This window comes from Jaculus jaculus, chromosome 10 (assembly GCF_020740685.1).
Source record: "Jaculus jaculus isolate mJacJac1 chromosome 10, mJacJac1.mat.Y.cur, whole genome shotgun sequence".
Classification (NCBI taxonomy): domain Eukaryota; kingdom Metazoa; phylum Chordata; class Mammalia; order Rodentia; family Dipodidae; genus Jaculus; species Jaculus jaculus.
The window spans coordinates 68,566,458-68,580,140 of record NC_059111.1 but is presented as its reverse complement, the minus strand read 5'-3'; the positions used below and the strand labels follow the sequence as shown (position 1 = coordinate 68,580,140).

Genomic DNA, 13,683 nt, shown 5'->3' with positions numbered 1-13,683 from the left:
TACATAGTGATAAAAGCTTACATAACTCAATCCTGTCTATCAAAGCAGAGAACGACCCGCACCACAGTACTCTCCTTAGAAACCAACTCCTCCTTCCAGATACCATAAAAAGGAGCTCTAAACAGCATTGAGGGTCCCTTGAGTACTCTGACTCAAGAAGCCAACTGCTTTCTTGCAGCATATCCCACTTGTTTTGCTTACAAAATTTCTTGGTGTTTTACTATTTGCATATACTTCAATGTTTTGAAAAGGCACCAAGGACCTGAAAATACCTGGTCCAGACAGAGGGCACCCCCCAAAAATTTCTCAGAACAATTTGTATAAAGCTTGCAGTATGATTGATCCAGTAGCAAGAATAAAAATACCACTTTCTTTTACATTCAATTTCAAGGAAAACTTTTGAATTTCAAGATAATTTTTGACACAAGTTATATATTAAGCTTAAGTACATATGTCATGTATCTATCTAACCCTCAAAAGTTGTATTTTGCTTTTCATAGCCAAAAGCACAGCTAGACAATCATGTTTAAATGCAATTTAAAGACTGAATTTTATTAAATTCTTTTATGTGTTTCGGAAATGACCACCGCTCTACTGGCAAAATTGTTTCTCTAAGTGGGTTTGCTTTGCTGAAATTGCATGCCACCCATGTGCTCATAAAAGCCCTCTTTAGGCAACTGGATATACCATGTTTTAGGTGGCTAGAAAGCCATTAGCAGGCTTGGAAGCTGGTGAGGATGGATCCCTCTCATAATCAGCTTTGTATCTCATCCTTGTGAAGCACCAAAAGCCTCTCAAGATTATAATAATCATATGAAAGGGATGAGGGGTGGTATGCACTTCTTTTTCTTGGTCTAAATTAAATAGAATCTTAGTACTACTTCTGGCACTGGTTAGAGATAAAATTTTCTAAGCTACCCAATACATAAGGTTACATAAACATAGTATTGTTCCCTCCCTCCTAACCCCTTAAGAGTTAATCCAACTGGGCCAATCACCTAGATAGAACATCACCTCTCAGGAAAGCTGATTCACCTGAACACATGCCATGGAGACGAGAGGAATTCTGATAATGAACTTACACACCTGCAGAAGCCCTTTCCTCAACACAGCTGCTTGTAGTCCTCCACTGTAAGCGAGCCCCCCTGCTTCTTTTCTGTGTTCTGACTCAAAAAGCCTAACTCTTCCTTATCCATTTTTCTATGGCTTCTTCAGACACTGGCCAAAATCCAGTGTATGCTTGTCTTGAGCTTGTATTTTCTCCCTCTTTCTCTATAGACCTCCCTCCACACAGCTGCATACAAATCTCCTGATTTCTGGACTCCTAACTCACAAGGCAGACTTTCTTTTTTACCCGTCCCATCTTCCTCCCAGCTGCTGCTGCATTTAGCAGCTTGCCACCCTGTTTTCTCTCAAACTCCATCTAGAATGGTCCTTAAACTTTCTTCTGAACCCATTTATAAATTCTTTTATCAACAACCCAAAAAGGTAACCCTGGTTCCCCAATAATATCCATCCTATTTTGTTTTTATAAAGCTTATTTCCTTTTAATTTTGGACCAAATAAAATAAATTTTGCCACTATAGCTTTATTTGAGATTCTTTTGGGTAATCTCCCTGAACTTAAGCTCATTTACCTATAAATTCCTAGGCATAGAAAAATGAGACAGGAACAATATTCTAGTTAAGGTGCTCACAGCTGGAAACAGTAACCTAGACATTTAGATATCTAATCACTTACAAACCTAGTCATTTAGCTTACCTTGTGGGTGGAACGTGTGTGCAAGCTAAATGTTATGAGGAAACCAAATTGGAGAAGTCATCCAATTAAGAGCCCTCACTGCTCTAGATATTCAAGTCAGGAACTCACCACCATTAGCCAGGGCAGAGTTAATCTGTCCAATAATGCGTCAAAAACCTGAGTTTCCAAAAACATGTATGAATTACTCCAGTTTTACTAATAACTTTATTTAAATAAGACACAAGAACTTCTATGCTGAAAAAAATACAAAACAGAAGCCACACATTTCCTCGTGTAAAGCCATATCATATAACTCAAATACTGTTCAGCGCAGTGGCTAAAATTAAACAGTACAACTATATACAAAATTTAAACAATTTCTGACAAATTTCTACAGCTGGATGTAGGATACATTTGAGCTCAACAACTTCTGAGAAATTTACACGGCAAAGCATAAAAGCTTTACCACATTTGGTTCAAAACTTTAATATATGCTAAGAACAAATTTACAACACAATTAATATTCAGTTTCTCATGAGAAAATAAAAGCACATCACTATAAATATAATACATCAGATTTCATCACCATAAAAACATATTCCGTCTATCGTTCTGAAATTGACAATGATACTACTGCATCTTAGACAAAAGTAGAGCATAAGATCAACACATCATGTAATGCTAAACCAGATATCAGAAGTTAAATGGAGCTCATATTTATCTTACAGAACTAGTAATTTTCTCCCTTTAACCATAATCTACAAAATATATTTTCATCAAGGCCTGAGATTATTAGGGTTAAAGGTGTCTGCTGCTGAAAAGATTGTTTTAAAAGGTTCCCCTGTGAAAATGGTAAAAGTAAACTGAGTCCTTTTCTCCATGACAGCCTCCTATGATATAACACTGACTAATTTAAAGGAGCTGGAATGCACCTTTAGGAGAGAATATTATCACAAACTTTGGTGGAAAGAATTGAGATCATGACAAAATAACAGTGTGCATGCGCGCGCGCATACACACACACACATACACACATACATACATTTAGCATTTCTTAAAATGGTCTTGCTTTCTTATCAACTTATCCTTCTCCAACTTCCTTAAAAAAAGAGAAAAAACAAAGAAAATACAGGAATGACTGAAGGGAACTGGAACATTCCTTTAACTATAGGCATGGCACCTTGTGCCTGTAACTCTTAAGAAAAAAATTGTGCCATACACTTTAGGTGCAGATGAGAAAACTCTGGAGTTTAGCTGAGCTGAAAGCAACAGGATACAAATGGAAAGGCTTCCCTTTATTTTTGGCATGTTCTGTGTTGCAGAAAATGATGTGTGGAAGTCAGGCTCTCCGACTGACCAGTCAGGAGTATCTAGGCTTCTCTCTATACTTTGAGAGAACTATGTCAAGTTTGCAAGTTCAAGGCTATTTACTTGGGCTTATGCTCTACTGCACACATCCAAAGTCTTAACAAAATTATTCATGATGTATTACATGAAGATTAAATGAGATAGCTTCAATCTATTGGTCTTGTAAGTCAACAAATAACCTGCTTTCTTATACTGCAGACACACATATTCTATATGAATGCAACTCATGCACCTAAACTGAGGGAAAAAGTAAGTGAAAGTGTGTCACTTTTTGACCTGCAAACTAAGGAATTTCCAAGGGTGAAATGAACATGTCTTTAGATAAAAATGGTAGCAGTTATGACCCTCATGGCCAATATAAACAAAAACCCTTAATTACTTACTCCTGCAAAACTTCATTTGTTTTGAAATTAAACCTAGACACTCTTGTCCTTAAATTTCATCACACGATGTGGAATGTTTATATACAGTCCAGTACTGAACACTTCATTTGAAACATTGTAACAGTCATTAACTAAGCAACATCTGAACCTTTAAAAAAGTCACATTTACACATGGTGAAACCTTGAATGCAACAGTTGTTTTACTAGTAACCACATGACAAGAGTGGGATGTACATATCACAGGTTTGCTGGTTCTCTTCATGTCCAGGATTATCATTCTACTAGGGCTGAATGCACTTCTTCTAAGAATGTGGAATGTAATGAGGAAAGGGAAATGCATAAAACAAGGAAAGGCAAAAGAGTGATGTTCCCTCTTTAGCTTTTTAGCTGTGAATTATTTAATATCCCGATATGATATACATTCCAAGTTACCTGAGTTTAGACTTCAACTGAAGTACCTGAAGCTAGGCCATAGGGTGGGCACTGTGCAACTGTTGTGGCCTTTTTTTTTTTTTTTTTTGCATTATATGTATTACAGAAGTTAGAAACAAACACCTGGATTGATTGTAAACATAATCCTGAAGTACAGTATTCTCCATAGGACAAGACACAGCAAGACATTTTCTATGTAGACAGGCAACTTTTTGATATAGAGCTTATTTATACTGAAAAATTTGGAACAAACACAGGACACAGTACTTATCTGTCAAACACACTATGAAATGCATAGTCTCCACTTAAAATGCTGAATGACACAAACATTTTGCAAGTGTTACTGCTTTTCACAAAAATTGCTGAATAGGAGTTCCGTCCCTGCCAAGATCAGTGTGAAGAGCTATTTTATGATGCTAAGTATTTCTTGGTGGTGGTGGTGGTTGGAAAGCTTATCACTTCATGCAGATAGATGTCTGAGATCCTGCTCCCAGTCTATGGAACGTAGGCAGAGGCCAGCTCCCCTTTGCATTAGATGATCACATAGTTCTGGGCAGAGATGTGTTCCTCAGTCTGCATGTCCTGCAGAAGCTGCTGCTGTTGGGATGGCTGCTGGGCAGAAGCCTCCAGGGAGCCAACTGTGCTGGTGTCATCGGAAAGAGATGAGAAGGAAACCCGGGACGAAAGCTGCTCCATGGTCAGAGTTGCCAAGGCAGAACTCTGGGCAGAGTTAGGAGAGTTCTTGAGCATCAGCTCAGAGGCAGGTAAGAGAGGGCCTAGAAGTTTTACAGGACAGAAAGCTGATCCAGTTGGGATGAAGTTAACCTTGTTTTTGTCAGGACATGAAAAGAGAGGGGCTGAGACAGGTGGACGAGACCTAAAACCATAAAAAAAAAATTAGATTTGCAATCATCAAAAAGCCAAGCACTCTATGAATAGACTGAAGTTCTCTAACACAGATAGAACATGAATGGCAGTGATGGGTTAAGCGTATACAGAGGGTAAACATCTTCCATAGGACAGGTCAGCTGGCTGATGACATATGCACACAGCATTGAGGTTGTATTTGATATATGATAATTTCAAAATGACCAGATAAATTTTTAGGCTTATTAGCTGCTTCAGAAGAAGAGTCCACATTGCTTCCTCTCCTCCCATTCCTAGAGCTAAGTCACCAGCTCCTGTACACCATCTCTGTCTTCTTTTGGATTACAAGAGGACAAAGACAGAAGCATGCATTGGACTCCCATCCTGGATAAGGGATGAATGAGTCTAAGAGCCTCGCAGACTTCCCAGCACAGTGCCCAGGGTTCTAGCTTGTCATGGTGAAATTTTTTAATGCAAAAAGAACAGAAAGCATAAGTTCATTAATAAATACACTAGGTATGTCTCCAGGGAAGACCATTTTTCCTTTGGTTTGTGTAGGCAAGCAACATATGGATACTAATGTTGCCCCTAAATGTCTTTTTGTCAGCCAGCTAGTAGAGCTTCTGGAAGAAAAATTTTAAGTAGATTTTTTTTGAAAAGGAAAAAGAAGGAAAGGAGAAAAGAAAGGGGAGAGAAAAAAGGGAGAAAAAGGAAGTAAAAAAAGAAAAATAAGCATTTCTGTAGGAAAGAAGTTTTGTCCAGTTTTTTTGTTCTGGCTTTCTATAAACTCCAATCATCCTACAATACGATCTCTTGCCTATTCAGTTCTCTTTTCATAATTTGCTTTTGAAACACGTATCAGCTGGATGGAGCAGTTGATTCACCCTAATCAACTGGTCTCAGTATAAAGCTTTACAGCTTTGCAGGTCCCAGCTGATAAAAAAAGACATTACTTACGCCATTTCCTCAAAGACCTTCACTCGCTCACATCCCTCTGGGGGCTCTCGTTTGAACATGTAGCTGTTGTTTGGTTTGGGAGATGAAGCATACTTGGGTAACGGTGAGCTACTTCCACTGTCTGTAAATTTAAAGCAGTTATATTAACTAGTGATTGAAAGTGCTTTTAAATTAAACTTGATTTCCAAATACCCTTTTCTTCCACCACAGAGCCACCTTTTATTGCAAGGCTACTTCTACCATCCTGTGTTGTACCTGTCTTTCAAATAAAAACTTAAATGCAACAGTAATCTGCCACACCATAGAACACAAAAGGAGTGTATTTTAGTCCAGAAAATTATGAGTAACACACATCTGTAATAATGAAAACAAATGTTATTCATTATGTATTTAAAAACTGTAAAGAAAGAGCAAAATGTCTGTCACATAAGAATTACATGATGATAACATATCTCTATATGCTCCCATTGACCAACTGAGATTTTTAGTATGTGAATAATCTTATAAAATGCTCTTAATAGAAATACTTTTAAAATATCACAAATAACATGCATGTAGGGAAAACGTGTTTTTAATGTGTCTTCTTTAATTTTCCCCTCATATAAAGGTAATTTGTCCAGAATTTTGTTTTTAAAATGTGTATTAAAGTGCTTTTTCAGCACAGGTTACATTTTAGAAACTAGAAGACATAAAAAAAATCTCTGCCTAAAGTTTTTTTTTTGACCAAAAAGAAAACAGTCTATTCACAAAAGCTACAAAACCTATGTGTAATTTCTCCTTTCCTATCTGGTAAAGGGTTTTAGAAATCCTAGTCCACTGAAATGTGCCATTATCATTGTAAGATGCCAAGTTAGAAAGTCAGTAATTTATTTATATAAATATAATAATTCTATTTATGTAAGTTCTGTCTTAATGTGAACCAATCCCCACTGCTAAAATATTAAGTACATGATCGGCTGAGATGTATTATTTTCATCTACTTTGAAAGATGGTATTAGCTACATAATTATGTGACAATTTTGATAGCATGCTTTCGGTTTTGGCTAGCAGAAACTGAGCAATATGACAAATTTTTGTCACCAGTAATGAGGTACAATACATTCTTAGAGAGTAGATCTTTGATGCAAATATAGTATTTTGTAAATAATTCAAAGAGCGTGTGTGTGTGTGTTTTAAGAATTAAGATCTGTGCTTTTATTTTAAAAAATGGCTGTCTCCCTGGCTGGGAAATCATTACCAATAAAATAACATAGCCACACACCCTGGAAAAGCTAGAAAAGCACACAGCTACTATATCCTTACAGAATATGCAGAAATCATCTCTTGGAAGAAACTAAATCATAGACTGAAGGTTTGTTTCTTCATATAGCATTCAGATTTAAGGACTTTTTTTTTTAGACTTAACATTTACTTAAACACATGGAAGAAAGGAGGTCAATATAAGTTTTTGTCCTATGTTGATATACAGCGCTCAGGAGGATGAGGTGATTGTTGTCTCTATGTGGGTAACAATATACTAAAAAGACTGCTTAAAAGTCGGTGAGCATTGAGTCCTTGAACTCACTGTAATAGCAAAAGTACATGTTGACTTCACTCTATTATCCAAACTGCAGCATACCATATGAAAGAAATATACAAGATGAAGAACACAAATAAGGGAATGTGGCATGGGATGACTCATGGAGAGTACTGCAGGGCACAGCACTGCTCACATAACATGTACAATCATCTGATGCCATTAGCCAGGTTGTAACCATTCCAGGAGTCAAGGATTCACCTTGGCCATTGTTAGTCTTCTGGGTTTGGTTTCTTAGAAATATCATCAGGCCTATAAAACAATTTCTCCTCATAGCTTTCTTGATGGTTTCAAAGGACTTTCTCAGAGTTGAGACTAGATATGATCTGGATCGCCTGCAAACTGACAAGTTTTCCATCAACCATCTAAAATGAAATAAAAGATTTTCAGAGGCTGTATTTTTTTTGTTTATTTTTATTTATTTATTTGAGAGCAACAGAGAAAGAAAGAGGCAGAGAGAGAGAGAGAGAGAGAGAGAGAGAGAGAGAGAGAGAGAGAGAGGGAGGGAGGGAGAGAATGGGCACGTCAGGGCCTCTAGTCACGGCAAACGAACTCCAGACACGTATGCCCCTTATGCATCTGGCTAACGTGGGTCCTGGGAATTGAGCTTCGAACTGGGGTCCTTAGGCTTCACAGGCAAGCGCTTAACTGCTAAGCCATTTCTCCAGCCCATCAGAGGCTATATTTTTTTTTTTACTTTTATGTATTTAAATATTCTTGTTCTGTTTTGGGGGGGTATGGTATTTTTTATTTTTGGCATGATTTTTAAAAATATTTTATTTATGTATTCATTTATTTATGAGAGAGAGAGAGAGAGAGAGAGAGAGAACAGGTCTCCAGCTACTGTAAATGCACTCCAGATGCATGCACCCCCTCGTGCATCTGGCTTATGTGGGTCTTAGGGAATTGAACCTGGGTCCTTTGGCATTGCAGGCAAGTGCCTTAACCATTAAGCCATTTCTTCAGCCCAGAATGACTGTTTTTAAAGAAACAAAAATATTATTGCTCTCCTAGACAGAGGGTAAGTATGTCATGTATTATGTTTTTGCCTTTTCAATAAAAATCATTTGGTTTTCTATTAATATAAATCTAATGTTTTGTGATATAGAAGACAGCATGAAGGAAAACAACTTGATACTATAAACAAATATTTGATAAATCTGGACTATTTCTATCAAGTTATTGTATAATTTAACAGCTTTTATTGTAACAATTCATATTAATGTACGGCACTGTACTTGTATCAAACTACCCATCACTTATTGTATTGGATTGAATGTGAAATGTCCCCCAAGAGCTTCATGTATTTGTGATAAAGCCTCATACTCAATCTTCAACTGATGGAACCTTGAGAGATGTGTTACAGTGGGAGGGGGAGCCTTGCTAGAGGAGGTATATCACTGGGGGTACACCTGGAGGTTTATTAGTTAAGGCCTACCAGATGTTCACTAGCTAGCTCACTTTTGCTGCTCCTTGCCCCGCTGCTGGTAAAGAAGATGTGAGTCAGTTGCCTGATCTTCCATGCTTTCTTCACCATGAGGAAACTTCTCCTTGAAATGCTAAGCCTGAAATAAACCTTTTCCTCCCAGGAGCTGAATCTGGTTGGGTGATGTCCTAGCCGAGAGAAGTAACTGTAATGATTTCCACATGTTTTCAAGCATGTGACAATGAATTAAAGGTTGGAAAAATTAGTATTATTAAAAACTGAGATCTCCATGACATCAAAATAAAAGAGAGACTGCTTGAGAGGGGAAGCAGATATGATGGAGAGTGGAGTTTCAAAGGGTAAAGTGGGGGGAGGAAGGAAATTATCATGGGTATTGTTTTTAATTATGGAAGTATCAATAATATATATATATACTGAGATCTCATATGGGAAAATATTCATTAAGTTATGTGTGTTTTTATGGCTTGTGAGGATTTAAAATTTCTCAGAAATGGCCTTTATTATTTCTGGTATACTACATTCTGATACCACAATACCAGTATAAAAATAAGTCATACATATAAACATTGAAGACATTTATGTTAGTAGGTATGTAAATTCTTTTTATGGTTCTAGTCTAGCTCAAAGTCTTTAGGTGTGCTGTACCTCTAGTGGATGACTTTACCAAATAAAGTAAGCAACTCTAATCATAAAGCAGTAGTTTTTAACCATGGTTCTCATCAACTCACAAGTTTTCAAATACCAATGCTCACATTTCATCCCTAAAAGATCCCGATTTAATTAATCGGAAGAGCAACCTGACCCTTCTACCTACTCCATCTTTTATTTTGGGGGAGGTAAAGCTTTCAAGTGCATCTGAAATGCAAGTTAAAGCTTAATAACTTGGGTGAGTAGTCAGGCCACCTGACTTTTAGTTATGTCTACTAGTAGTGTGACCTATGGTAAGGTTGTGATAGTTAATCACTGTTGTCAACTTGATTGGATCAGGATTTAAGTAAGAGACACATCTCTTGAGCAGTTCCTTGTGAGCACTTTCAGAAAAGATAACTGAGAAGGAAAGACCCTCCTTCAGAGTGGGCAGCTCTTCTAATGGCAGCCTATATATATTTTGTTTGTTCCTGGAAAAAGCAGTGTCTTGCTGGTGGCGCATGCCTTTAATCCCAGTACTGGGAGCAGAGGTAGGAGGACTGCCCTGAGTTCGAAGCCATCCTGAGACTACATAGTAAATTCTAGGTCAGTCTAGCAAGTGTACCTACCCTGTTCCTTCTAACCTTCTCTGACATCAGAACTCATAATCACCAGCTTTTCAACATGGACTGAAGACCAGCAGCTCCCAGGAATTCCCCAGGCCTTCAGTGCCAGATTGAGACTGCTGAGAAATCTAGCCTCATGAACTTGGAAGCTACAAGGTAAGACTGGTCAGTGTGCAGACAGCTGTTGCTGGACTACCTGGCCTGTATTGAATAAGCTAATTTAGTAAGTCCCCATTTTGTAAACATATATTGATATGTATCATTTCTGGTTCCCTAGAGAACCCAGACTAATAAAAGGTTGATCTCTGTTTTTTAATTCATGAAAAGGGAATGACTACTGACACATAGTTGTTAAACATAAAAATGAACCTAAAACACCGATGTTAAGAATAAAGGGAATAACACAACATTTCTAATTTGCAAATTTTAAAAAGGAACTATTCAGAAATTAAATGATTACTCCATTCTTCAAAGAGGATAAGGAAGTGTTGCCACACTAATTCTATTCACGTACATAAAAATAAAATTTTATTTCTGGCAAGAAAACAAAGTAATCTTAATATTGCAGATTCTCTTGAATTGCAACTGCCTAGTACCAACTATGCCAGGTAATGACAGCATCTTTTAGTGTAGAGAGTATTATCATCTTGAAACTGAAGTGCCTAAAGCATGAAGATTTTTTGGACTATAATGAACACAATGTTATAGGATATGCAGAAATACTCAATATAATGTAGTTCTTTTTCTTTCTCAGGCAATTAACTCACTGGGAAACTGAATGTAGTATGTTTAACATATTAAGAGGATAATAATTCATTTAAAAGTTACCCAAAAAAGTTAGTTTAGAAACATGATTGAGTTAAAAGAACTAAATGCAAGTGCTACTTTGGTGTTAAAATTGCTTCTTTTGACTCAGGAAACAAATTATCAACTGTAGCACAGTATGATGGTTGGGAAAACTCATGAGTATCACTAAATTTGATACCATCCCATGGCAATTAACTTTAAGAAACAGGTAGAACAAACAATTCTATCAAAAAGCTTACATTTTCCACTAACTACAAGATGAAATTGGGAACTTACATGTAAGGAGAGGTTACAAATACACTTTCAGATTTCTTTTTTTTGTTGTTGTTTGTTTATTTTTATTTATTTACTTGAGAGCAACAGACAGAGAAAAAAAGAGACAGAGAGAGATAGAGAATGGCCGCACCAGGGCCCCAGCCACTGCAAATGAACTCCAGATGCATGTGCCACCTTGTGCATCTGGCTTATGTGGGTCCTGGGGAATTGATCCTTGAACTGGGTTCCTTAGGCTTCACAGGCAAGTGCTTAAACGCTAAGCCATCTCTCCAGCCCCCACTTTCAGATTTATTTAAAATTTCACTCTTATGAGAATTTTAATAGGGCATAAGCTTAGAGTTCTCCTTTAGATAGGCATTCTACAAAGGATAAAGAGCCTTTTTGCTACTTATATTTTTGAGCTTCAATTGTGATTGTTTTCTGAAAAATGGAACTCAAACTACATTCCAAATGTTAGGCCCATTAGTTGAATGTTTGTCATATGAACATTTTATACTGTAACCAAGGCAGGCAAACAACTCAGACACTGCTGCATATCCTATAACATTGTGTTCTTTATAGTCCAAAGACTCTTCATGCTTTAGGCACTTACTTCAATTTCAAGATGATAGGACTCTATACACAAAAAGATGCTGTCATTACCTGTCATAGTTGGTGCTAGGCAGTTGCAACCCAAAGGAATCTGTAGTATTAAGATTACCTTTCTTTCTGCCAGAAATAAAACTTTATTTTTATGTAAGTGAATAGAATTAGTATGGGCAAAACTATTTAAATGGGGACATTGTCTGGTTTGGATACTAACTCCTTTTTTCCTCATAATGCACTTGCGCAACCTCCTAGCAACCGAGGACCCCAACCTGCACTGAGCCACATGTATACCCATTCCAATGAACCAGGTTTCTCCTTCTCTTAGTAATTATTATTTAGAATCAAATGTATTCTTAGATATCTGAGATCAGAATAGCTGGGGTCTCTAGCCTGGACTAGTTTGTGGAACATGTACAGTACAAGCAAACTGTGTCCCCTGAGTGAACTTTTAAGGTGAATACCCCATTTACATATGATTAAGCCCAGATGCATAATGGGAAGGAACAGGTGCAGCAGAGTAAAATTTATATAACCCAAACCTGCTATACAAGCCAGAGGACTACCCAAACTATAGCCTTAGCAACCAGCCCATCCTTCCTCTAAAAAACCTACAAAAATAAGCCCCAAATCACTTTATAAGGTCTTTTAGTACTTATTACTTACTTGGTTCACTACCCCTTTTGGCAGTTTATTTCAAACCTTTACTGTTGGCATTGCTATTAATATCTTCTTGCAGCTTCACTAACTTGTATGCTCCTTTCTCTAATTCTTTGAGTAGGACACCAAGAACCTGGAAACACTGAGACCATCAGTAACATAATCACTTATTCTCTAAGTATTAGCTGAACTGGTTGTTATCTACAGAGGTAGAAAGTAGTTTTTCTACCTCTCTATATATACTACTTTCTACTCCTCACAGTCACCATTATGCTTCAACTATACAATTTCTATTGTTCTCCACAAAACAGATAACTTTCACAGATGAATGTTACATATAGAAACCCTACTCTTTCTGAAGAGGCTCTAACATGTAGTATGAAATTCCTACAAAAGTTTTTTATTAGCATCTGCAGTACATGGAAGTTAGATGAGTGTCTAATCTCTCTAAACATCAGATTAGTCAACCTTTAATGAAAACATCATGTATTTACTAGATTGTGATATTATAGTAAATAACAAAAGTAAAATCACTTGAGCACATTTAATTATCATAATAATTCTTAGTAAATAAGCAAGGAAGTGGATACACCCAGAGACTGTATCCATGGTCCTATAATAAGTAAATGGCAGAGCAAGGATTTATCCTGGAGACTCCAGAGTCATTTTATTTATGCTAATACTTCACTAAGTTTTTGTGTGTGTGTTGGGAAGGGGTGGATTTTGAAGGAGGGCCTTACTCTAGCCTAGGCTGTCCTGGAATTCACAAGATAGTCTCAGGATGATCTCAAACTCACAGCAATCCTCCTACCTCTGCCTCCTGAGTGCTGGGATTAAAGATGTGTGCCACCATGGCCAGCTTCATTAAGTTTTGAACTATTTCAACATTAGACATACAAAGAGGAGTCAAGTTCCTTCCTAACATTCTGTGTTTGAAATTAAAGGCTTATAGTCCAAGCAACTGTTGTTAGGTGTGCCTTCTGTTAGTCTTACAAGGAGATGGAATGGAATAGCAACAAAGAGTGAATGCCTTTTTTTAAATTTTTTTTATTTTTTAGTGGAACACAAAAGAAAATGTAGAAAACCAAAGAAGATAAAAAGATTCACTTTTCCTCTATCAAAATGATAACCTGTTATTTTCTCTTAAGTCATAATCAAAGTATACTTTCTCTGGGTCGATCTCTTGCTCAGGCTGACCTGAAACTAACTGTAGTCTCAAGGTAGCCTCATGGCATTCTTGCCTCTGCCTCCCAAGTACTGAGACTAAAGGTGTGTGCCACCACGCCTGGCCCCTGAGTTGTATACTTTCTAAGTAGTTTTGAATTATGAATT

General features: G+C 37.1%; 1 protein-coding gene across 3 annotated transcripts in view; it reads right to left on the bottom strand.

Annotated features, from left to right (window-relative positions):
• Window positions 1-1,946: 1,946 nt before the first annotated feature.
• Glcci1 (glucocorticoid induced 1) overlaps window positions 1,947-13,683 on the bottom strand; it is an 84,459-nt gene continuing 72,722 nt past the window's right edge. For all 3 annotated transcript variants that reach the window (XM_012948270.2, XM_045159978.1, XM_045159979.1), the window contains exons 7-8: window positions 5,748-5,868; window positions 1,947-4,800 (exon numbers count right to left, since the gene is read on the bottom strand). In XM_012948270.2, the coding sequence (XP_012803724.2) occupies window positions 4,455-4,800; window positions 5,748-5,868 (467 nt within the window). In that variant the 3' untranslated portion in view covers window positions 1,947-4,454. The remainder of the gene's footprint in view (window positions 4,801-5,747; window positions 5,869-13,683) is intronic.